At 44.1% G+C, this 26,198-nt stretch overlaps 1 protein-coding gene and 1 long non-coding RNA gene across 4 annotated transcripts in view; one reads left to right on the top strand and one right to left on the bottom strand.

The window, feature by feature from the left end:
- Window positions 1-14,444, bottom strand: part of LOC123362990 — a 35,512-nt gene extending 21,068 nt beyond the window's left edge. For 2 of the 3 annotated variants that reach the window (XR_006576668.1, XR_006576669.1), the window contains exons 1-3: window positions 14,308-14,444; window positions 6,597-6,718; window positions 65-329 (exon numbers count right to left, since the gene is read on the bottom strand). This is a non-coding gene — a long non-coding RNA (uncharacterized LOC123362990). Of the gene's footprint in view, window positions 1-64; window positions 330-6,175; window positions 6,382-6,596; window positions 6,719-14,307 lie in introns of those variants that run through there. The other variant, XR_006576667.1, reaches the window with a different exon arrangement.
- On the top strand, window positions 14,422-25,895 carry IBA57 (iron-sulfur cluster assembly factor IBA57). Its single transcript, XM_045003615.1, has 3 exons — window positions 14,422-14,768; window positions 18,396-18,742; window positions 22,313-25,895. The coding sequence occupies exons 1-3, from the start codon at window positions 14,422-14,424 to the stop codon at window positions 22,705-22,707; spliced, it is 1,089 nt and encodes a 362-aa protein (XP_044859550.1). The 3' UTR covers window positions 22,708-25,895.
- The last annotated feature ends 303 nt before the right edge of the window (window positions 25,896-26,198 follow it).

Genomic DNA, 26,198 nt, shown 5'->3' with positions numbered 1-26,198 from the left:
CTCAACACGCCTGGAAGGTAACTATTATTAACCCCACTTTATCCAGCATGGTTAAGACGCTTACCCAAGGCATCCAGCGGGTCAGTGTCAGAGACAGGATTAGACTGCAGCGATTCCAAGTGTCCAGCCCCATGTTCAACCTATTGGCTCCAGTTCACCTGCTTTAGGCAGCCAATATGTGGTATACACGTTTTCAGTGTAGAAACATTTTCAGTTACAAAATGATTGTGTCCGGCGGGGGGGTTGGTTTGGTTTCGTTTCCTGGCTTCACTTGCTGTGGTGAAAAGCAGATGACTTGAGAGCTGTGATTGAGGACTTGCTTGTGATGCCTTGTTAAAAAGGGAGTGAGTTAAAGATGGGATTTCAGAAGCCACTCTGAATTTCCTGACCCTTCTGGGTAGCCTATGCCAGGTACTTAGTGTTACCGTGGTGGTCAATGAGCTGTATTTCTGCAGGAGGGACACCAAATTATCGCCCAAACTAACAGGCAGGGAAGTTGGGCCCTCAGTACCTATTGAATGTCTCAATGTGTGATTCTCCTTACCCCCCATTCCACACCATCAGCATAACGGGTCAGATGATGATTGCGAGCATGTCAGCGTTGTACACAATAGTCCAAATTCTGTCCTGATTCATTCGCTACCCCAGTCAAGTGAACCCGTACAATCAGTAAAGTTGCATGGGGCATAAGATGGGGCAGGACGTAACTCACATTTTCCATATGCCCCCATGCAGCTACAGGGCAGTGCTGAACAGCATGCCTGTGGGGCTAGGCAGTGGCAATGTGATAATAGTAGATTGCAGAATCCTGGCCTCATTCAAGTCACTAGGAGTCTTGCCAGTGACTTCAGTAGGGGAAGCATTTTACCCATAAAAGTTTAAAGTCACATCTGGGGCCAGTGCTGGCTCATTTCTTGCAGCACCTTGTCCAGGGCTCCGTCCATTCTAGAATTAACTTGTAAAAGACCCGAGCATGGGGCTTCCACCACCTCCCTTGAGAGAATATGTCACTGTCTTAGAGCATTCAGGGTTAGATTTGTTTCCTGCTATTCAGCCCGTAAGGTAGCCGTGACCTAGTGGTTGGTGATAAAACTGAAGCAAGAGACCTGTGTGCTGTTCCCGACCATGCTACTGATAATCTCTGTGACCTTGGTTGAGTCACTTCCCGTTTCCTTATCTGCAACATAGGGCTGATAACGTTTACCCACCTTGGTAAAGCACCTCGAGACCTGCAGGTGAGAAGACACGCTGTGTGTTGCACCTCTGCAGAGCTTCTCTAACCTCCAGCAGCCTTGCCAGCGCTGCCTTTGGGATGATCCACAACCCCAAATCTCTGTAGCACTCAGTGCTATGGAGGATTCCCTTTCAACTCACAGCCAGCACAGCAAGAGTCCCACACTAGGGGCTGAGAGGAGAGGAGCCTAGGCACACTTAGAGCTGCTCTTACACTAGGGGAATTCTTCCCCAGTCCCTTTGACTCAATTACAGCCCTTATTTGCCATGGGAGCAGCATGTAGGAGCCAAAGCAAGGGACAGAATTGGCCTGGAGAAATGTATATTAGTATTATTATGTGATGTTGCTGAATGTCCTCCCACTACTCCTTTCACATCCCTTGCGGCCCTCCCAAGCTGTTCCCTCTTTTGCTGGTTATACCCTCTAAGGCCTTCAGAGGTCATCATTGCACCAGGCAACCAGGATTTAATACTGCCTCGCAAATGAATCTGTGCCAATCTCAAAAAAGAAATCCCATTTTTTTATGGGAAGGAGAAATATTAGGAGGCACAATAAACATAACCTTCTTAAACAATGTGGCAAAAAGTTGGGTCCCAGATTAGGTAATAATCCATCAGGAGCTAACCATCTAACTGCTCAGACAATTGCAACTAATTCACATGCAGCATCCTTCTCGAACGAGGTCACTATATGGGATGGGTTTAATGCTTTGCTTGTTTTACAGGTTAGTTGTTTCATTCTCAGAGCAGATGGGTTTAGTTGTGTAGTTTGTTTAATCCTAAATGCTGAATATATTCACTAAAACATGTCAGATAAAGTGCTCATCTTTTTTATTCAGGGCCTGGAATGTCCCAGGTAGAAGCCAAATTACCTTGTTGCTTGCATTCCATTCCACTGGAAAATACTTGAACTTAACTAAAGGCCATAACAAGTCTGTGCTGTTACAGAGTTTCTGGGAGGTTTTGTACTAACTGTATTTGTATTTGAAACTTTTTGCGTATGAAATTGAACCTGTAAATATTTTTCAGTGTAAATGTTACATCTGGAATGTAGTTAGAATGTTACACATATTTGTCAACAAAACAAACCCCAGCTCTTTGGATATTCAATTTCCAATACTAATAACATGGAATAAAACATACATATTGTTTACAGTATGCAAAGTGTGTGGTTTATTGATATGGCAAGAATAATTTTGAAGATGTTGGTGAGGAGGTGGCAAAAACTTTTAAATCTAATTTGGTAGCCAATTCAACCATATATTTTCATGGACGTAGATACATAAGAACACATACTGGTCCAAAACAATGGTTCATCCAACCCAGTATCCAGTCTTCTGACAGCGGCCAGTGCCAAGTATTTCAAAGGGAATGAACAGAACAGGGCAATTGCAAGTGATTCATCCCCTGTGAACCTCAGCTTCTGGCATTTGGAGGCTGTGACCCTGACTGTCTCAGCTAATAGCCATTGATGGACCTATCCTCCATAAACTTACGGTGCCTAATTCTTTTTTGACCCTAGTTATACTTTTGCCCTTCACAACATCCCAATGCCAATGAGTTTCCACTGGTTGACGGTGTGTTGTGTGAAGTACCCGTTTTTTGGTTTTTTTTAAATCTGCTGCCTGTTAATTTTATCATTTGACTTGTAGTTTGTGTGTTAAGTGAAGGGGTAAATACACTTCCCTATTTACTGTCTCCACACCATTCATGATTTTATAGACTTCTATCATATCCCCCCCTTAGTCATCTCTTTTCTAAACAGAACAGTCCCAGTCTTTTTAAGCTCTCCTCATATAGAAGCTGTACCATAGCCCAGATGTTTTTGTTGCCCTTGTGTGTACTTTTTCCAATATATCTTGAGATGGGGCAACTAGAACTGCATGCACTATTGAAGGTGTGGCCTTACTGTGGATTTATACAGAGGCATTATGATATATTTTATTATCTATCCCTTTCCTAATGGTTCCTAACATTAGCTTTTTTGACTGCTCCACTGCACATTGATCGGATGTTTTCAGAGAACTGTTCACGCTGACTCCAAGATCACTTTTTGAGTGGTAACAGGTAATTTAGACCCCATCATTTTGTATGTATAGTTGGGATTATTGTTTTCCAATGTGCATTACTCACAAAGTACTTTTGCCTTACTGTGACCTGCTGGTTATCTGTATTCTGCTCTCTCTCTGTGCTAAGAGGCATTGCCTACAACTCCTTTAGGCATTGAGCTGAAGTAAGGTGGAAAAGTGCCTAAATTTTCAAAAGTGACTAGTGATTTTGGGGACCCAACTTGGGACATCTTAAAAGGGCCTGATTTAGCAACTGGACCCATTTAAGGTGGCTCAAATTCAGCAGCCAAAAATGCTGCATACATATCACTTCTGAAAATTTAAGCCACTGGATGGAATTTTTTTTGCAGGTTATAGAAAAAGAATAGTGGAGTAGATTAAGCCAAATGTTGATTTAGCATAAAGGTGACCAGAAAAGGGAGAGAAAAGCTTAAGTTAACAACTTCCCCCCTTCCTCCATATACATGTTTCTGCTTAAGTTTTATATTAGAAATTCAGATCTTGTCTATCCTGTTTTTCCTCAGCTGGACAACTAGGAGGAGATAGGACTTCAGAGATACTGAGTGAGCAGAATCTAGCTACATTACAGGGAAAATTATATTTATTCAGGCTGCTTAAAACTTGTGGTTATTTGTGACCCTCTAACTCAAATCCATTGACTGGAAGTCACTTGGGAGGGATATTATCTTTGTTAAAGATTTACTATCTTTTCCCTTCCCATTAAAAGGATGATCACCCACAAACTGTACCCTGGAAACCTCCAATGATTTCTCACAAAACTCTGACCAGTTCTATAGCCGATTGGAAAATTTTGATGAAACACACAGTGGAAAAATCCACTATTTTCTCCATTTTTTGACCAGTTGTAGTGTTACTTCTCCACTCTTCCAACCGGAACAACAAAATAAGCCCATCAAGTAAACCTTCCTAGATCCAGGAAAGAATATTTTATGAAGTTCACAGTGCACAACAGCATTTACTCACTCAATGCTGATTTACAACAGTGATGGGTGGTACAGGAAAACCTAAGAGATAAAAAGTCCACTGGTCAACTAAGGTCACCAGCAGGGCATCAAGTTACAAGTGATACATTATCAGAATCAATCTTCAGCGGCTGCATATAGCTTGACACTGTCGCTGGCTACAGCCTTTACAAATTAATCCTTTAGTGAGTGTCCTGTATGCCACATTAAGGGCTATAATCCCGCACTGTCTTTTTCGGTGATGCTCCATTGGGATCTTTGTCTCACACCTGGGCCGTGGCAAATTGCCAGGGATGAAACAAAGTTCCACTGCATTGCTCTTCACAGAAATGACATCACAGTGGAGGGGAACTAATGAGTGATGAGTAACACTAAATCTCTTCTTCCCAGGACTATGGCAGGCTAAAACTACAATGAAGATATTTGCTAAGGACCAGATCTTCTGCTGGGGTAAAGCAGCACTGATCTACTTAAGTCAATGGATCAATTTTATGCCAAGAATCTGGTCCTTAAATTACTTCCATTTACAAATCTTTTCTAAGTACAAAACTCCCCTGCAATGGGAATAGCTCCCATTGCTCCTTCCTTTGGCTATGGTCACTTTCGGAGCTGTTTGCAGCTAATGACCCACTTGTGTACTCTTTCAGAAATCACTATTGAAGCTTTCTGGGGAGACATGTAGGTGCTTGTTGCATTTTGCTCTGTGTACTGCACTCTACAGTGAAAACAGACCCGAACCAAAATAAACTTTGCCCATGTCATGGTTCAGACTAGGGCTAAAGAGGAAACCACTGCTGTTGATAGCAATGCCGCCAAAGTGTCGTACTGGGAGAGAGTCAACAAGTGACCTGACTCTGATCCCCAGCACTCCTGCGCTCTAGAGCATTTCTGCAAGCCTGAGCACAGATAGGGAACCTTCTCATACAGGTGCTATTCCCCAGCTAGAGAGCCGATGCTTCTCAGGCTGCTTTATGCTTCCCATCATTCAGCCACAGCACTGTCCTCCAGCTAATTAAGAAGTGGGTAGCTCCATTAAGGCAGAGTTATCCTTGATTTACACTAGTGTAACTAAGCAGAATTTGCCTAAAACACAGATGGTGGGCTTCTTCCACACTCCTGTAGACCCCCTTCTTCTCCAGTCTAAACTAGCAGTGGCATGTCTGAGTTTGCAGATCCTGAGACGGATTTACTAACAGAACAAACAAATCTGGAGATTACCCTACTGACTGTAGAAAACTTAGAGCAGGGGTAGGCAACCTATGGCACGTGTGCTGAAGGCGGCACGTGAGCTGATTTTCAGTGGCACTCACACTGCCCGGCTCCTGGCCACCAGTCCAGGGAGCTCTGCATTTTAATTTAATTTTAAATGAAGCTTCTTAAACATTTTAAAAATCGTATGTACTTTACATACAATAGTTTAGTTATATATTATAGACTTATAGAAAGAGACCTTCTAAAAACGTTAAAATGTATTACTGGCACGCGAAACCTTAAATCAGAGTGAATAAATGAAGACTCGGCACAGCACTTCCGAAAGGTTGCCAACCCCTGACTTAGAGGGTGGTTTGTCAAGAGCCCAGTACTGAGCTGCCCGTTTAGTAGGACCAAACCTGGAGGCTAAACCCCTGGTGGTTGAAGCTACAGGCGGTTGTACTGGCATTATGAGCCTGGAAGCCATTATAACCCAAATATAGAACTGGAAAGATTGGCTGCCATTAAAGCAATATAATCCCTCATAGGACAGGCAGTCTGCAGCATTTATAGTATTTGTTTTGGTTTGGAGTTATAAAAAGTAGAGAATTTCCACCATTTATGGTAACTAACTGTTCAAATTCACCCCAATGCATTTGCCTTCACTTCAGTGAATTACACGAGAGATGAATTTGGCCAATTGTCTTTTATTAAAGAGATGCGTATAAAGTGACATGGCTTAAGCCAGTATGATTCCAACAAATGGTACATTTCATTTTTCCCCACACACTAAGCACAGTACAAGGACGGCAGTCTTTCAAACAAACAACACTGTTAACTTGGTTGACACTGTAGCTACATCGGGACAGTCAGGCATTTTTGTCAATCAGACGTGTGTTCTGTACCTGTTGTGTTGAACCAGTGAATTCAGAGACAGCAAAAAAGAAAGGATTGGAAATTGTTTCAATAGGTGTGTTTTATACATGGAAGAAAGCGACCACCCTTTAAGGCTATATAATGCCAAGCTTATTGCTTGAAGCATAAAGGATCAGGCCCAAACGCTACACTGATGGCAAAACCTGGCCTAGTGTAGTATATTATCATCAGCTGGCATACTTACAGAGTCAGGTATTACTTAGCAAGAGTAAGGGTGGCAGTATCTGGCCCAAGAAACATCAGTGTTCAGCAGCACAGCTCCCTAGCAAAGTATGATTCTCTCTGGCCTCAGAACTGGCTGAGATCCTAGAGAAAGAAAAAAAAATGTTAATCAAATATTTTTTAAGTCACCAAGAACTGAAAGTCTGAGGCAGGATGAAAAATGAGAGCTGATGGCAAGCACTGACAGGAAACTGCCCCAGCGCTCTTCTGTCATTCCTAGCCAAGAAGGAGGAACGGTCAGAGTGGTAACAGACGACAAGGGTCAGTGCAGCAAGTAGTTTTTGCATTTGAGTAAATCAAATGCCATCAGCTCACTTAGCTGAAAATCCTAGCCCATTGCTTGTCATAATTCCCCCATTAGCTCTAGTGTCCTGGAGAGGTGATGGAAAAGAGCGATGGCTGGGAAAGATCTGTGGGCTTGATTCACCACTGCAAATCCATTAAAATCAACTGGAGCAATGCAGGGTTAAATTACTGTTTATTAGCGTGGACATGAGAGAGAATATTGAAAGGCAGATTCTCAGCTATACTAATTCAACTTCTGCCAAATTCATCCCACTGAAATCTCTGGTGTCACCCCAGCAATAAAGTTTTTTTGGCACCTGTGTCTCAAGATTAGCAGATCAGTTTTTGCTTTAACCAACTCACTTGTAGAGGACAATTTTGCAAGGGAGTGGGTGCTCTTTGTCCCCAGTGATCTCACTCAGGGATCTCACTCAGAGTCTTTAGGGCTATATTCTGCTCTCAGGTAGACTGGTGTAAATCCAGAGTTAGCCAGTTGCCTTCAGTGAAGTTACTCTTGATTTACTACGGCATAACTGAGATCAGAATGTGGCTCCCAGTCCTATTGTTTGTAAAGAAGTTATTTTAACAAAATCCTCATTCAACTGTAGCTGTAAGTTATTTTTGCTGATATGCTGTGAAAAATATTTAATTGTTGCTGGATAAAAAGAAACAAAACACACTTACTAAAGTCAGTTTGGATCTTGCAGGTAAATTTAATTTCCCTTTTTGAAAGGTAATGCAGAAACAGCAGAAACATTGCTAATGCTGCTTTCACTGACTGCAATGCAAACATGGGAAAGCCGGGAAAATATGAATCAAAGCCACAAAAACCAGAAAGTCAAATAAAGGCTCAGAAATTAGCCCACTTGATGTTGGACTTTTGCTTTCTCTGACTGAATAGAATGTTTCTATTCATGCATCCGACGAAGTGGGTATTCACCCACGAAAGCTCATGCTCCAATACGTCTGTTAGTCTATAAGGTGCCACAGGTCTCTTTGCTGCTTTTATAGAATGTTTCTGTCATTCACTGTTCCCATTAAAAAAGCCTTTTATGTACCATGATTTTTTATACCGCTTGGGTGACGGTTAGGATCATGCAATAAGCCAAAGCTAGATCTTCGCTAACTTTAGGTTTCATGTGGGCGCACAGATATAGGCCCTGCAAAAGGAACTTCCCCCTCCATGCCAATGTTTACATGCAGTGATGTTCAGGTACTAGATATCTCTGTGTAATCCTGTATTGTGTTCCAGACAGGGTGCGGTGTCTGGTAAACAAGGACAATGCTGGAACTCAAGCTATGGGAAGGCTGTTGGTCTATAGCAAAGGTAGGCAACTTATGGCACGCGTGCTGAAGGCAGCACATGAGCTGATTTTCAGTGGCACTCACACTGCCCAGATCCTGGCCACCAGTCCGAGGGGCTATGCATTTTAATTTAATTTTAAATGAAACTTCTTAAACATTTTAAAAACCTTATCTACAACAATAGTTTAGTTATATATTATAGACTTATAGAAAGAGACCTTCTAAAAACTTTAAAATGTATTACTGGCACTCAAAATCTTAAACCAGAGTGAATAAATGAGGACTCGGCACACCACTTCTGAAAGGTTGCCGACCCCGGTCTATAGTTAGGGCTGTGTTCTTTAATAAACCCCTTGCATTTAAGACTGATTGTGATTCCAAATATATGCCATTCCCCCTTTGCACTGGCTTCTGGAGAGTCAGGTGTAACTGCAGTCCCTCAGGATTTGCTCCTGCCATTCTCTAGAACAGTGATAGGTGCAGGGGGTCAGCACCCTGCAGGATTAGACCCTGTTTGATGGCTTTGAGGGCTGTGGAGCAATGGAGATGAAGCACCTTATGAGCAGCAGCGAAGAAGTCATCACCATAGAAGTCAAACTGTAGGAAGAAGGGGGTTCCTCTCCATCCTACGGCCTGCTTAAATCTTTAGAAACCCCTCTCCCAGCTCTGTGCAAGGTAGGAAAAAAAGACCTAGCTTTATCCTTCAAAAGAAAGGCAGCTCATAACACATGTCGCTATGCACCAAGGGGAAGAAAGGGGGAGGGTACATGCAAGACCATATTGAACCATCTATTTTCAATTGCCAACATTTATAACACTTTGTACATAGTTAGCCCCTTCCATTCAAGGAGCCCAAAGCACTTTGGCTCAGCTCCTCAACTGGAAGTTAGGAGCCTAAATAACTTTGAGGATCTGGACCTTTGCCCTCAGTTAAGACCCAAAATGCCCCTAGTGAACATCATTTTACAGGTGGAGAAACTGAGGCAAGGAGTCTCAAAAAATTCTCATGTATGTCCAGTTCACCCAGCTCTCACATCATCCTGCCTCTCTGCCTTTCCTTGCCAGTGTTCAGCCTCATTACCAATGTTAGCATTTCCATGTTGGCTAGAAGCTTGCTAACTCATGCTAATAACCCAGCAGAATGTGTCTATTGGAGTGTCCAAGGTCACCTAAAAATCACATCCGCAGGCCATTTTTTTGTTTCTTCTCAACATAGGCAGCTGCGTAAACAGAAAAAAACTAACAAGTGTCGGCTTTCATCTGGGAACACCCCGTGCACTAACCAGAATTAAAAGCCAGATAACACTGCATTGAAAGGGAGGAAAAAAGCTATGCTCTTCAAAAGTGGGCAACGGGAGGAAACTGGCGGCAGCTCAAGGGCAGCCATTTAAAAAGGGAGTCAAAACCATCGTAGCTGCAAATCTGTTGCAACCGGACAAGGCTGCGTGCCAGAGAAAGCTGTGGCTTGTGGTAATAGTCGAGCTGTTACTCTATTACGCTGCTAAAGCTGGCACACAATGGCAGCTACTGTAGAGGGAAATTCACCCCTGTTGCAGAGGACCAATACAAGGGGCTACGTACCATTTAAATTCAAGGTCTGCTCCCTGGCAAGCAGTGGAGAGGAGAGGCACTCAGCACCTGCAGGATCAGCCCCTTTTATGGCTTTGAGTTCAGTGGAACACTAGCATGGTGAAGCTCACAAGTGGCTGCAGCCATGGTATGCCTCCTATCACTATGGTCCCCACATTTTTCAGTGTTGCCCTCCCTCCCCCTGTGGGGGCTGGCCCAGGCCCCCCATAACATTCCTCCATTCCCCCTTAGGGGGGCATACCCCACAGTTTGTGGACCTCTGTCCTATCAGCTCCATAAGATCCCAGGAGTTTTTGCGCTGTCAGTTTCAACAGTGATAGTGAACCGGTGAAAGAAAAGCACTGGTTAGTGTACTCACTTCCACAGGTGTCAGCGTGTTTACATTTGCAGCACTTCCATCCCTGATGAGAACAGCACCCTGAGGGCAGCTATCCCACAGTGCAGCTCTCTCCATTTTGAGAATAGGTCTTGTGGGAAGCAGGGGCAGAAGGTGATCGCAGGGCAACCTGCATCCCTGCACAGCCTCTTCTGCCCAAACACTGATCAGCTCCAGTAGCTCAGCATTGCTCCAAGCAGGGGATTGTCTGCTCCATGGAGCAGGCATTGTCACCTTGCCAGATAAGTGAGCACTTGCCAAGAAAACAGGAAGGGGAGTTTCAAAAGTTCCCAGGGCTTTATAGAGGGACAGGTGGATGTCTGTTTACCTGACGTCAGAGCAGCAGAGCTGCTGGCCAGAGTGGGCGCTAGGGCACTGTGGGATATCCTGTGGAGGCTAAAGCTCTGTAAACAGGAAGGATGTGTCTTCACTTGCACATCACCGGTAAGAGCTGTACAGCTCTCGTGGAGGTGGTTTTCTTTTGGCAAGTGTAGACGCTCCCACGACTTTTGTGCAAAAAAGGGACTTTTTCCGCTTTAAATGGCAAGTGTAGACATGTCCTTACTTGTTGTGCCTGGCTGCTGACACCAAACATGGTATAAAACATCCTGTACTGTCCTGAGATCCTTGTAGAGGACAGAAAAGCTCTGAGGCAGCATGGATAGGCACTGGACTGGGAGTCAGAAAATCTGGGCTCTATCACTATTCTGCTGTGTGACCTTGGGTCAGTCACTTTCCCCTCACTCTGCCATTCCCCCTTGCCCTCCGTGTCTGTCTTGTCTATTTAAACTGTAAGCTCAAGGTCAGAGACTTTCTCTTAACTATAAAAAGAACAGGAGTACTTATGGCACCTCAGAGACTAACAAATTTATTTGAGCATAAGCTTTCATGGGCTACAGCCCACTTCATCAGCCCACGAAAGCTTACGCTCAAACATGTGAGTCTCTAAGGTGCCACAAGTACTCCTGTTCTTTTTGCAGATACAGACTAACCTGGCTGCTACTCTGAAACCTCTCTTAACTATGTATAAGTTTATCACCTAGCACAGTGGTCCCCAACCTTTTCGTCTGGCAGGTGCCAGACGAAGGACCGTGACGGTGGTGCAGCATCCGTCGAAATGCTGCTGAATTTCTGCAGAAATTCGGTGGCATTTCGGCGGATGCTCCACCGCTGGCCAGGACACAGGCTCATTTATATGCCCCCGCGGGCACCACGTTGGGGACCCCTGACCTAGCACAATGGGGCGCCAATTTCAGATGGAGCTGTAGTCACTACTGTAATATAAATAAGTAGTTCAGGCTGAGTGGCAGCCTATACTTAGTTGCTTCTGTCAGTTCTAATAAAAAGAAATTTTTTTCCAGTTTTGAAATGTCTTCCTCTCATTATACAGCTGAGATCAAAAGGGTGAAGTTTTGCAGCAAAACTTCAGTCAGATAACTTTTGCTGTCTTGAGTTAAACATACATGTTCTGAGAACAGAGAATAAGCTTCTGTGGCAGGGGGAGGAGGAACAGAGCACAAGCCTTTAGAGATGACTCAATAACATTTTTTAAGTCTGGGAGATGAATTCCACTATCATGAATTGGAGTTTAAAGCAAGGCTATCATATCATATATGCTCTTAGCATATATTTCCCCTGGAGTTAGTCTAGTATTAATGAGCCAAGGAATGGTGATTTTTAGCTCTCACCTTCACATTGGCAAATCATTTTGACAAGACGCTTCCATCAGGGGATTTTTTATTTCAGAGCAAAGTAACATAACTCAAATTCCAATCTTATTAAACATTCTGTACATTACCATCAAATACCACAGTGTGTTAGCAAAGAAGCTTTTAATAATGTTCCTCCTTAGTTTTCATTTAAACCTGGGGGAGTAGCAAACAGCTTAGAGTGCAACAGAAAGCTTGGGAAATGCTGGAGAACCAGCATTAAGAGTCAGGCATCCAGGAAGGCAACTGGCAGAGCAGGAAAAAGCAGACTGTCAGGAAGCAGAATCAAAAAGAGAATTAAACAAGGCTCAGGGAGCATATAAGGAAGAGGAGTTTAAAAGAATAGTGAGGAGAGGCCGCAGCAGAGGGGAGGCAGCAGCAGAGAGCTAGGGAGTAGTAAAAAACAGTTGGAAAAGCTTAACCCTTTGAATGGTGGCATTTTCCAGTGTACTAGCCACTGAGTACTCAGGAAGATTTTTATGTACCTGCTTCAGTGATTAAAGGAACACCAGAGAAGTCGGGAAAAGATTAAGCAACACATTGAAGAGCCAGAGGGACAATGAAAATGGACAAGCAGGGAGAGGCCCAGGCCCCACAGGAATCATAGCACAAATATTAAATTGATTTTACTTGAGTCACTTCCCTTTGCTTCTTTAGATAAGACGTACCTCAGTTCCACGCATGCACCTTGGTGGCTGGAGAATAATGTAGGTCTTATGTGATCCCACCAATCATATATCCTCTCTCTAGAGTTAATAGCAATGCAATCAGAGTGTCTGAGTTCCTTAGCAGATATGTAGAAGCATAGAATCATAGAATCTCAGGGTTGGAAGGGACCTCAGGAGGTCATCTAGTCCAACCCCCTGCTCAAAGCAGGGCCAAACCCAACTAAATCATCCCAGCCAGGGCTTTGTCAAGCCTGACCTTAAAAACCTCAAAGGAAGGAGATTCCACCACCTCCCTAGGTAACCCATTCCAGTTCTTCACCACCCTACTAGTGAAAAAGTTTTTCCTAATATCCAACCTAAACCTCCCCCTCTGCAACTTGAGACCATTACTCCTTGTTCTGTCATCTTCTACTACTGAGAACAGTCTAGATCCATCCTCTTTGGAACCCCCTTTCAGGTAGTTGAAAGCAGCTATCAAATCCCCCCCTCATTCTTCTCTTCTGCAGACTAAACAACCCCAGATCCCTCAGCCTCTCCTCATAAGTCATGTGCTCCAGCCCCCTAATCATTTTTGTTGCCCTCCGCTGGACTCTTTCCAATTTATCCACATCCTTCTTGTAGTGTGGGGCCCAAAATTGGACACAGTACTCCAAATGAGGCTTTACCAGTGCTGAGTAGAAGGGAATGATCACATCCCTTGATCTGCTGGAAATGCCCCTACTTATACAACCCAAAATGCCATTAGCCTTCTTGGCAACAAGGGCACACTGTTGACTCATATTCAGCTTTTCGTCCACCGTAACCCATAGGTCCTTTTCTGCAGAACTGCTGACCAGCCATTCAGTCCCTAGTCTGTAGCAGTGTATGGGATTCTTCCGTCCTAAGTGCATGTTGAATAACATGTTGAATAACAACCACAAAAAACAAACAAAAAAACCCACCTCTAGGTCCAAAACACATCCTCCTCCTTCCAAGCCCTACCATATGGCTGATCAATTCTCAGAGAGCAGGAGAAAGATAACACAAACAGATGATCCCAGCTGTTTTAGTCAGAAGATGGCTCTACATAGTACATATATGTCAGAACTGCACCTACTCAGGACAAGCTTTGCAATTTAATCCTGACTACTTCAAAGCCAAACATATTCAAAGAAAGTTGAAGCATATGCTTTGTTCTGGTTACATATGGGCCAGGTGCCAAGTTTTACAACAAAGATGGGTCCTATCGGCCTAGTAGCTTGAGCATTAGACTGGGACTCAGGAGACCTGGGTTCTAAACCCAGTTCTGTCACTGGTCTGCTGGGTGACCTTGGGCAACTTGCACCTCTCTGCCTCAGTTTCCCCACCTCTAAAATGGCAACACTGAGCTCCTTTGTAAAGTGCTTTGAGGGCTAGGGCTGGAAAGCCTCCCATGCTGCTGGGAAGGGGCAGTGTCGCCTCACACTGGCTCATGCGATGGATGTTTGTCAGGTGCCACGGGCCACTCTCTGGGAGGTACCAGAGCAGCTGCTGCCGCACCGGTCAGGGAAATAGGAGCCTCCCAGGCCAGCTATTGACGACGGGGGGGGGGGGTGAACCCCCCCAGTTGCCACTGGGGGCCCAGAGGGCAGCAGGGCACGTGGTGCCTGAGGCCTCCCCTCGCTGGCGGAGGTCCCGCCCTCTGGCCCCATAGCTCCACCCCGCAGGGCTAGTGGAGGGCACTGGGCGTGGCTCCCTCAGCGGGGAGGAGCGTTTTCTTACCACCCACGCTCCGCCTCGCTCCCAACCTGACACGCGCAAGATGGCGGCTGCGGCTCCTACAGCGGTTGCTGCCGTCGGTCCGCCCTGACGGGCCCCCGTCTCTCTCGCGTCGCCATGTTGGTGAGGGCGGGCGCGGCGGTGCTCGGTCTACCCCGCCGGCCCGCCCTGGGGCTAGGTGGGGGCGGAGGGATGAGGCGGCTCGGCGGGGGCGCCCCTCCCCCACCCGCGGCTGTTCGGTGCTTCCCGCTCAGCCGCGCGCTCCTGCGCGTGCAGGGACCCGAGGCGGACACGTTCTTGCAGGGGCTGCTCACTAATGACGTGGCGCGACTGATGTGGGGCGGAGCGGACCAACCCCCGGAGGGCGGGGCTCCTTCGCCACAGACCTCGCCCCCTCCACGCGCTCAGTACACGCATGCGCTCAACGTGCAGGGCCGGTGCCTCTATGATCTCATCCTCTACAGGTGAGACCAATTCAAAGCGGGGGGGGGGTCACTTGGAAGAGACTATTGCTCGAGTATGCAACCAGTATGTTGCTAATATGGGAGCAGATGCGTTTGCTAGCTGTGAAGTCAGATGTGGATGTACTGGAGCTAATTGTATAACTTGGCCAAATTTGGTCCAGTGCAAAGTTAATTTAAGAGCTGATAGAGCAAAACATTTAAGGCTTGGAAATGGGTGTAATTTAAATTAAGCATGTGTTTAATCACTCCCCAAACTGGGAGGGATTGCAACTGCTTTGGAAATGGTCTGCCGTAAACAGGATGAAGTTTAATAAAGACAAATGCAAAGTGCTCCACTTAGGAAGGAACAATCAGTTTCACACATACAGAATGGGAAGAGACTGTCTAGGAAGGAGTACGGCAGAAAGGGGTCTAGGGGTTATAGTGGACCACAAGCTAAATATGAGTAAACAGTCTGATGCTGTTGCAAAAAAAGCAAACATGATTCTGGGATGCATTAACAGGTGTGCTGTGAGCAAGACACGAGAAATCAGTCTTCTGCTCTACTCTGGTCAGGCCTCAACTGGAGTATTGTGTCCAGTTCTGGGCACCGCATTTCAAGAAAGATGTGGAGAAATTGGAGAGGGTCCAGAGAAGAACAACAGGAATGATTAAAGGTCTAGAGAACATGACCAATGAAGGAAGGCTGAAAGAATTGGGTTTGTTTAGTTTGGAAAAGAGAAGACTGAGAGGGGACATGATAGCAGTTTTCAGGTATCTAAAAGGGTGTCATAAGGAGGAGGAAGAAAACTTGTTCATCTTAGCCTCTAAGGATAGAACAAGAAGCAATGGGCTTAAACTGCAACAAGGGAGGTTTAGGTTGGACATTAGGAAAAAGTTCCTAACTGTCAGGGTGGTTAAACACTGGAATAAATTGCCTAGGGAGGTTGTGGAATCTCCATCTCTGGAGATATTTAAGAGTAGGTTAGATAAATGTCATCAGGGATGGTCTAGACAATATTTGGTCCTGCCATGAGGGTAGGTGACTGGACTTGATGACCTCTCGAGGTCCCTTCTAGTCCTAGAATCTATGACTCTTGCTCATTTGGGGCCTTCTTAAATTATTTGGTGTAAATTTTACAATAGTAAACTTGCTGGCCTATGCCATGGAGGGAGAAATTCCTTTGTTTCACGTTTACAATGGTGGTTTATTATGAATAACTGTTGGGGAAAAAATCCTGTTGAAAAATGGTGGTGGTCTTTTAATGTCAACTAGACATAGCTTATGTTACAGGGCCTGATCTTGCCTTTGTCCATGGTCAACTTTATACATTAGTGATGCTGAAATCAATGGGACCACTTACAGTATGTAAAGTCAAGCGCACATGTAAGTCTTTGCAGGATCAGGGCCATATCAGTCTACAATGTGCATTAGTTTAGCTTTTCTTGTTCATAAAAAAAAAAAGTGGCTGAAAAATCTCATCTTTCTCCATTTAAATTAATTTGTATTGTTTTGTTCTCCCTTCACTTCTGTTCTTCAGAGGTAATTCCTGTCCCTACTATTTAAGAATTTTTGTGTATTTCCCATTTCACATACAGTAATCCCCCAAGATGTTTCATGCAGTTGATCATAGTTAAATGTCTTTTTTTTAATCTGTAAATAGTGCCAGCACAATGGACTCTTGATTGCTGATTGGAGTCTGCAGGCATTATCACAACGTAAATAAGTAATAATAAGGTGCCCAATTCTAATGTATCCCTCACTATAGTACTGAAGCACCAACTCTAAAAATGTGCTATGATGATATATGAACATACTGGCTTTGATTTTTCCACTGCCTTATGCAGTCATTTACATCTGTGCAAACTTGGTTTAAACTGCTACCAAAGTAGAATGGCAACATTTCACAGTTCCATTACATAATTGTAAGCAGTGACAAATGGGGCCTTGGATATTCTCAGCTCAGTTACTATTACTTGACATTTATATTGTGATAGTGCATAAAAGGCATAGAGAGGTCAGGCCCCATTGTGATAGGCACTGTACAAAAATACACAGTTGCTGCCCATAACAAGTGGATGATGTGAACAAGCAGGCCAGGGTAGGGGAAACAGGATAACTAATATAATAGAATATGTGCAGTTCTTAGCTATTCAGAAGTAGTGATCACAGGCTTCATCTTCCTAGTTGTTTTCAGATTAAGTTTAATCTATGCATTATGGAAGACATAAGTTTTGAGGAGGGACTTCAAGGACGGCAGTGGTAGATTTAGAGTTAGTGGGGCCCTGTGTGCAGCTTCACTTTTGGGGCCACCCCCCTGGGGACCCAGACAAGAAAAAGAATGTTCTCTCTTATCTCCCTACCCTCTTTTTCATTCTTTTGTTTTTTCTTCATCCTCCTATATTATAAGTAATAGGTAGTAAATGAAAATAAAGTGAGGTGCCTTGACTGGGGTTGCGGTGCAGTAGGAAGTGTGGGGGTCGGGTTCTGGGAGCGAGTTTGGGTGCTGGGTGCGGGCTCTGGTCTGGGGAAGGGGGTTCAGGTGTGGGAAGGATCAGGGGGGCGGCACTTACCTTGGGCAGTGCGGCTCCCAAAGCGACCGGCACACCCCTATGGCAGCGGCTCCTAGGCAGGGGGGATCATGGGGTCTCTGCACACCACTACCCGCAGGCGCCGCCCCCACAGCTCCCATTGGCTGCAGTTCCCAGCCAATGGGAGCTGCGGAGTCGGCGCTCGGGGCGGGAGCAATGCGCAGAGACATCCCCTCTCCCTCCCACCCCGGGGCCGCAGGGACATGCCGGCCACTTCCAGAAGTGGCATGGCATGGAGGAAGGGAGGCAGCGTGGGTGGGGAGCCGTCATAGCCTTGTTGCACTGCTGCTGGCACGTCTCTGTGTGCCCCTTGGAGGGAAGGGGGCAGCAGGTCTCCATGTGCTGCCTGGGGCAGGATCAGCACGTGGAGCCGCCTTTCCCCCCCCCACCAGGGGCACACAGAGACATGCCAGCAGCCAGACGCTTCCGGGAGCGGCGTGGGGCCACTGGCCACGGAATGCAGGCAGCCTGCCTGCCTGAGCCCTGCTGCGCTACTGGCCAGAACTCAGGGGCAGGTTGCCAGGTGAGATTTGTCCTGCATTTTGGGGGGCCCCTGTCATTGGGGACCCCGTGCCACTGCACTGTTTGTTTCATGGTAAATCTGCCTCTGAAGGAGGGTAAGAAGATGGCTTACTGGGACTGGGAGTCTTTTCCCACTCATTGAACGGGGTCAGGCATGGGTGAAAACACATTTGTCAGAGCAGTGGACAATTGGGTGCTCACGACTGGCATCACTGAGAGTGAAGGCAGGAGTTGACCTTCCAATAATAGAATAACTTGGATAGGTTTGGTGGGGCTTGGGGAATCTAGGTGTAGATTTCCATTCCTATATAATTTTACAATTTTGTTTGATTTCTTTGTTTTGTTTGTTTTAACAGAAAAAAGTATGGTGCAAACATTTCATAGTTGTCCAAAAGGTTGAGCACTGCCCATATCAGCACTAGTAGCACTCAGTAAATTCTGCATATCATTGGACTTGGCTCAGGATTAAGGTAAAAGGCTCTGGTGAAACTACTTCTTCTGTTTCTTTTAATATTGTATGTGTTACTTTTTCAGGCTTCATGAAAGTCAAGAAGAGGAACCAAATATCCTGCTGGAGTGTGACTACTCAGTGCTGGATTCTGTTCAAAAGCATTTGAAATTGTACAAGATCCGGAGGAAAGTAAACATAGCCCCCTGCCTTGATCTCTCTTTGTGGGCAGTCATCCCAGAGGAACAGTCTGGAGATGTTTCCAGTACTCTTGATAAATGTGCAGACAAAACTTTGGTTTTAACTCCTGATCCCAGAGTAGAAGTCATGGGTTGGAGATTGATTACAAACAAAGAGGAAAATCCACTAGAAATTGTCCCTGGAAGTCATATAGGAAATATTAGCGATTATCATAGGCACAGGTACAAACAAGGTAAAGCCGATTTAAGTTTTATACGCTAGTAAATTAGGAAAATGAGGGAGATGTATGTTACTGAGAGAACTCCATACTCAAGATCTAATGCAAGACACTAGAAGAAGTTAAATGCTAAGTACTGGATGTCTGAATGTGTTTGCTGACATGGTAGTAAATATGGCTCTTGTTTAATACTTTTGGACTACATTTGATTTAGTAACTATAACTATATTTTGAATACAGTATCCAGCTGCTGGGGTTTTTAAATAAATGTATGGATGCGGGCATGCCTATAGGATTACTGGTTTCCATATGGTCAGACATTTTTGTGGTTTGAGTCATTTTGATTATTTTTGGAATATTAACTGTGCTTGCTTGTTTGTTTGCCTGTTGCTGTGGGAAAAAAAAAAACGAACTTGGCCTGTTTAGTAAAAATGTATGACTGGATTCATAAAGAAATTTACGATAAAAGCCATATGTATTTGCTTTGAGTTGGTAACTAAGATACTGTAATCTCATGTGTGTGGGTTCACCATTGTGCCCATGCAGAGCCCTGTTGACTTCCATGGGACTCCAGCCAGGCATTAGATGAAATGAATCACTGGACAGGAAGTTGCATTTAATGTGGGCAAAGGAAGAAAAGTAGTATATATTCTTGGTGCTTCAAAGGGTCTAATTTCTCAAAGATGAGGAAAATTACGAATGAAGTTGATGGGGAGGGAAAATTGAGACAGAAAAATATGAATGAAGATTGGGAGTTCTTTAAGAAGAGTTTATTAGATGGCCAAAAAGGACAATTTTGGCTAAAAGCCTATCCTGGTTCACTGGCAGAGCAAAGACAGTAATTATAAATAAAAAAGCAACATATAACCAAAGGAAAAAGGAGGAATAGATAACTTCTAATTTATATTTATTAATATGAAGTGCAGATAATAAGGAGAGTTAAAGTCATCAGGGAAGCATCTGTGTCTGGCAGGAATAAGCACAATAAGGAGATTTTACTTAAAATCAAATACATTAGGAACAAAAGAAATCCAAGAAATGGTATAGGCCCATAACGCGATGGAGATGGTAAAATTATTAATAATGATGCAGAAAAGGCAGAAATATTCAATAGATATTTTTCTCCATATTTGGAAAGAAGCAGAATGATGTACTTGCATCATATACGGTATGTCCGATGAAGTACTTTCCATTCTATTAGTAACTAAGGAGAATGTTAAACATCATCCACTAGATATTAACAGGCCTGGATAACTTGAACTCAAGGGTCCTAAAACAGTTGGGTGAGGAGCTCTCTGCCCACTGATGTTAATTTTTAATTAATCTTCGAATGCCAGAGAAATTTCAGAAGACTGGGAGAGTGCTGCTGATGTGCCAGTATTCAAAAAAGGCAAGCAAGATGATCTGAGTAACTATAGGCTGGTTAGCCTGACAAAGCCTAACCAAATGAATGGAAAATCTGAAATGGGATTCAATTGATAAAGAATGAAAGGATAGGAATATAATTAATGCCAGTCAATGTGGTTTTATGAAAAATAGGTCTCGTCAAACAAACCTGATTTCATTCTTTGATGAGATCACAAGTGTGGTTGATTTTTGTACGGTAATTGACTTAGTAATGCATGCTATTCTGATTTAGAAAAGTGAGCAGTATAGAATGTCAGCAAAGCAATAATTAAATGGCTTAAGACCTGGCAAATGGACAGATTTCAAAGTATTTGTCACTGGGAAATCAGCACTAAATGGGTTTGGTCCTAGTGGGATTCGTGCTAGGTCCAATGTTATTCAACACTTTATCAATGATCTCGAAGTAAATATAAAATCGCTGTGGCCGACACAAAGATTGACAGAGATAAATAATAATGAGGACAGGGCAGTCATACAGACTGGATCTGGGGCGCTTGGTAAGCTTGGCACATTCAAACAAAATGCATTTTAAAACAGCCAAATGCAAAGCCAGACATCGAGAAGCAGGGAATGTAGGCCATACTTCCAAAATGGGGGACTGTATCTTGGAAAGCAGTGACTCTAGGGGTCATAGTACACAAGCAAGTAAAATATAAGCTCCCAGTGTGACACTAGCAAAAGGGCTAATGTAATCCTTGGGTATAAGGCAGACTAGTGAGTGAACAGGAGTGGGGAGGTGATTTTGCCTCTGTATCTGGCATTGGTGAGACCAACACGGGAATACTGTTATCCACATATTTAAAAAGATTTTGAAAAACGAGGGAAGCTGTGTAAAAGAGCTACAAACATGATTTGAGAGCTGGAGAAAAATGTCTTCTAGCAAGAGACCTAGACCTCAATCTGTTTAGTTTATCAAAAAGACGATGGAGAGGTGACAGGATTAGTGTATAAGCACCTTTACGGGGAGGAAATGCCAGGTATTAATGGGCTCTGTAACCTAGTGGAGAAAGGCATAATATGAACTAATGGCTGGAAGCTGGAGCCAGACAAATTCAAACTGAAGATAAGGCACAAACTTAATAGTGAGGGAAGGTGGTTAACCACTGGAACAAACTATCAAGGAAAGGGCTGGATTCTCTATCTCTTGCTGTCTTCGTATCAAGACTGGATGCCTCTCTGGAAGATGCACATTAGCAAAACATAAGTTATGGGGAGCAATACAGGGGGAACTGGGTAAAATTTAATAGCCTGTGATATACAGGAGGTCAGACTAGATGATCTAATTCCCCCCTTTTGGCCTTAAACTTTGTAGGGTCTGCCCTTCCAGATCAGATTGCAGGACAGGATCAGAGCCTATCTTAGTTAAACCACAGTTCTAGGTTTAAAAAATAAAGAACAGGACTTATGGCCTCATTTTCATAGATACTGAGCACCTGAAACTCCCACTGAAAATCAGTCTCCTATTGGGTAATAACAGGAAATACTTCAGTTAAACTATATTTTTACCTTAAGTATTTAATATATTAGAGTCTGAACTCCTATAGTACAATGAATCTATGGTCATAATGGAGATGGCTGCATAGTTTTTAATGGATCCACACTGAGTATTTCCTTCAATAATCCTTCATCAGAAGTTATAGTCAAAAAGGAGAAAATAGTAACGTTTCCATAAAGCTGTTATTAACTAATTGGATGTTTTTTATTTCTCTGTATGCCCTGACTTTTAAGATAAAAAATATAATTGGGCTGATTGCTGAATAGATATTTTCATTTGACCGTCCTATGTTTATTACATAGCTTATGACCGAAAATAACTCTTTATTGACCCTAAAGGATATGGCCCTTTGTATTAAATGTATATAGGTTCATTTGGGTCCAGTCCTGCCTGGTTTTGACTGCCCTCCCTTTCAGTAGTGTGCTCGTGAATGCTCAAAATGTCAGATCAGGCTCTAATACAGCTTTTTGGTTCGTCTTTTAAATCAGCCTTTGCTAGCCCTGCTCAGTTATGACTAGTGGTTTCAACTTGGGTTTCCAACCAACATATTGAAAAACCAATAAATTTAAACTATTTCAATTTTTTTTTTAATTACAGTTTGCAGAGAACAAGATAGATGCTAAAAGTGCTATGCATTGTGAGAGCCTGACAAAACTTACCAGTTACTTCTGTTTTCCCCCCAGGAATAGCTGAAGGCGTGAAAGACATCCCCCCAGGAGTAGCCTTACCACTGGAATCCAACCTGGCCTACATGAATGGAATCAGTTTTACCAAAGGCTGTTATATCGGACAGGAGTTAACAGCTAGGACCCACCACACGGGTGTCATCCGTAAACGCCTATTGCCAGTGCAGCTTTCAGCTCCTTTGCCATTAGGAAGCATTCCCGAGGGTGCTGCGATCTTAACTGAATCGGGAAAGTCAGCTGGCAAGTACCGGGCTGGTGGAGATGAACTTGGCATAGCTTTGCTGCGATTAGCTAACATAAATGAGCCACTTCATATCAATTTACCAGGTGACACTAGTGTGAACCTTACTGCAGCTATACCTAAGTGGTGGCCAAAAACTACCAACAAATAAATGAGGAATCCTCTGTGGCACATCTGCCTTACTTAACAAACTTTGTCTGATAGGCTGGGAAGTTCATTCAGTCTCTTACTCCCTTCCATCATAGTTTCCTTTTGTCTTTATCTTTTATTTGCAGCACTTGAGCAGGGTGTATTACAGAAGGGTCCTTGGGAGCTGGGCCAAAAGGCAAAAGGAACCTGATGCATCAGCGAGTCACTGACAAAACAAGGGCTAAGTGGAGAAGCACATAGGAAAGCAGAGAAATATTCAGCAAAGTCTGTAAAGTTCTCCTTGTGGAGTTCCTGCTGCTTGCTTCTCCTTAAGGAAGAGGTGTATGGGGAGGGAGATTAAGGAGACTTGGCATGTACTGGGCAACTAGGCTCCATCCCTGAAGATCCTTGACCCAGCCACAGCACTCTTGTGGCCCACGCTCTCCCTCTGCGACCTGTACCATACTTCCCTCTCTCAAAGAGAGTGAAGACAGGCCAATTATTGCTGATTGTATCAGTCCCAGGGGAATTTGCAAGGTAGAGAGCAGAACTCTATACTGATTTCCACTAGCTGGTTAGCTTACCCAAAGCCAAGGTCCCACAGCTATGCAGAGATGGACTTCCGAGGGACCACAGAGGAGCCTGTCACAGAGACACTGCTCCCCAGCTGTGTGTCTGGGAGCTTTGCTGAGAGTTTTTGGTTTCCTCCCACGACACAGTGGATAGTTACATACAGCTTGAAGAGTCTCTTTGGGACAGAGGGAGGAGGCTTGGCATGGGTGAGGACTATTAAGCAGTCCAGTGGGGCCATTAAGGAATCCAGCCCCTACTCTATGTGAGGGTGCCCTGTGTTTATTTGGGTGGTGCTGGATCTGGGCCCTGCTGAGTATTTAAATCTGCCCTCCACTGGATGGATCAAAACTTATTCTGAATATAGTGCTGCATATATTGAAATGCTGAAAGGGGAGGTGGGAATAGGAATTTTATCACAGTATGTGTCAAATGTTTTTATGTCAGGATTATTTCTGTGGTATTGTAAAGCTTTTTAAAAGGCGTGTGCTGCCCATTTCTTTCAATAGCATGTGTTTTTGCTACACTCTGGCTAAAATGTTCACTGTGAATGTTCTTTGCGTCAGGCTCTCTGCACTGCTCCTAAATTGCTGATTGATGAGAACTTTTTTTGTCATTACTGTTAACTCTCTCTGAAGGAAGAGGAATGGATTGTACTCTGCGTTTGAAATAAGGATTTTGCTTTTAATACTTGACCACATGGGCGAGCAGTGTATGCAGATGCTGTAATATCAGTATGCACTCTACTGCTGCAAGGTCAGCAGAGGGAGCACAATGCTCAGTAGTATACTCAGAGCTGCCCTGCCATGGTAATAAAGGCCTGATCTACGCACTGGTTTTGTGTCAGTTTAACTATTTCATGTCAGGGTGTGATATTTTACTGAAATAGCTACGCCGGTACAACCCCTAGTCTGCACACAATTATACTTGTATATAGATGCCTTCCCCATCCTTTATGGGAATAAACTATATTGATATGAATGACTTTACACCAGTATAACTGGTTTAACTTTGTCGGCAAATGTTGAGATTTTGGTTGGCAGAAATCACAAATAAGTGTATGTGTATGCTAGAAATGCTACAGTGGCACAGCTACAGCTGTGCCACTGTAGTTGTAGGCACTTGCTACAGTGACAAAAGGGGTTGTTCTATGGCTGTAGTAAACCCACCTCTCTGAGAGGTGGTAGGTATGTTTGACAGAAGAATTCTTCCGGTGACCTACACTGGGGCCTCAGTTGGCTTAACTATGTTGCACAGGGCATAACATATTTCACAGTCCTGAGTGACGTAGTTGAGCTGACCTAACTTTGTAGTGTTGATGAGGCCTGAGTGTAGACATAAGCAAAACTATGCTGGCAAAAGGAAAATTTTGCCAGTGAAACTTTCTAGTGTAGACCAGGCTTAAGTGTCTCCATGCGAACACTTTAAATATACTAGGATCGTTAATAGGTAAAAGAGTACAACTTTGTGTGTAGACAAGCCTAAATAAAGGTACTAAGAACACATAAATAAAATATTAGGACCATGTGCCTTGTGATTCTTTAAAAAAAAAAAAAAAGCCAAAACCCATCAGGAGGCAGCCAAACCCCCGGGCTATATGACTGTTCCCACATAATCTCTTCAAAGCCAATGAAGGGACATGTCCCCTCCCCAAGGTAAGATTTCCACTCCTTCCCTACCAACATGAATCTCAGCCCCATAGAGGGCTCTCTCTGGAGGATGGGGGACAATGCCATAGATATGCAGGAGGGAGTAACCATCCTGCCTTCTATAAGAAAGTGCTGAGTAGAGCCTGTGCAGTGCCCTATGGATTTGAGGCCTGCTTGCCACCCACACTCCATGTCCTGTTCTTCCCAGCTGTCTAACTCTAACTCTTTTGCCCTTAACTAGGCGGTTTCTCCGGGCCCTCACTTTCTTCACTGCTTCACTACTGCCCCCGTCCTCCAACAGCTTCATGTGGCCCACAAATACGGCCTTCTGGTTAGTCCCTGCTGCTGGCTCTTACTGGGGGTTTCCTCTAGCCACCTGACTTCCTGGGTGCTCAAACTTGCATCCAAGTAGGGTGACCAGACAGCAGATGTGAAAAATCAGGACGGGGGTGTGGGGTGGTAATAGGAGCCTATAAAAGAAAAAGACCCAAAAATCAGGACATCTGATCACCCTACACCCAAGTATTTGGGGCCCCTTTGGCTACTTTTCCCATCTTTGCACCTCCCTTCCCCCCGCTGGCCTACTCTGCGCCTCCTCTTCCTCACCCCTCTCTAACCCTAAACTAATATATAGACGCTGTTTTTTTGTTTTTTTTTTAAAGAAATCAATGTGAACTCAGAAGCGAGGTGTGTGGAAGAGGAGTGAGGGGGATGAATGAGTGAATGGGTCTGGAAGGGGCCCAAGACGATGAACTAGCCCTGTTTAATATTTGTTTAAAATAACCCTTGTCCAAAGGGCATTTTGTCGTTGCCTTGCTGTAGCCATTACTGTGAAGTGAAATGTATATGAAAAATATTCGTTAAAACTCCTCAGGCTTGCTGTAAAAGGAATCTGTGGAATTGCTCATTAAAAGTTAGCTATGTCAATGATTTAGTATTGGTGCTTCTGTGTGATTGGCCTGTAGGTTAGGTGGAGTTAGCATAGACAAAGGTCTTTTATTTTTCAGTGATAGTAGTACGTTAGATTGGCAGATGTGCTTGTCTTCAAAGAAGGGGTCTGCTCATATGCCCACTGTAGTCAATGTGGTCTTAGCCCATTCTGGATCAATGTCAAGATGTTAAATTAAGCATTCTCTAACTACCAGAACAGGAAGTTAAAGATGAACTGGAAGGCTTGTTCCCTGTCAAGACGGAGTTCACTTTCTGCCATTTCTCCTGCAATGGATGATATCATTAATACCTTAAAGAGCAAGAAGGTGCACAAGAAGGATTGTTGTAGGTGGTCAATAAAGCA

This window comes from Mauremys mutica, chromosome 2 (genome assembly GCF_020497125.1).
Source record: "Mauremys mutica isolate MM-2020 ecotype Southern chromosome 2, ASM2049712v1, whole genome shotgun sequence".
Classification (NCBI taxonomy): domain Eukaryota; kingdom Metazoa; phylum Chordata; order Testudines; family Geoemydidae; genus Mauremys; species Mauremys mutica.
The sequence above is the reverse complement of the archived record's forward strand: the minus strand, read 5'-3'. Positions and strand labels throughout refer to the sequence as shown.

Coding starts and splice junctions, on each gene's coding strand:
- IBA57 (XM_045003615.1), top strand. CDS start 14,422: ATGTTGGTGAGGGCGGGCGCGGCGGTGCTCGGTCTACCCCGCCGGCCC. Junction 14,769..18,395: donor TATGATCTCATCCTCTACAG/GTGAGACCAATT, acceptor TTACTTTTTCAG/GCTTCATGAAAGTCAAGAAG. Junction 18,743..22,312: donor TAGGCACAGGTACAAACAAG/GTAAAGCCGATT, acceptor TTTTCCCCCCAG/GAATAGCTGAAGGCGTGAAA.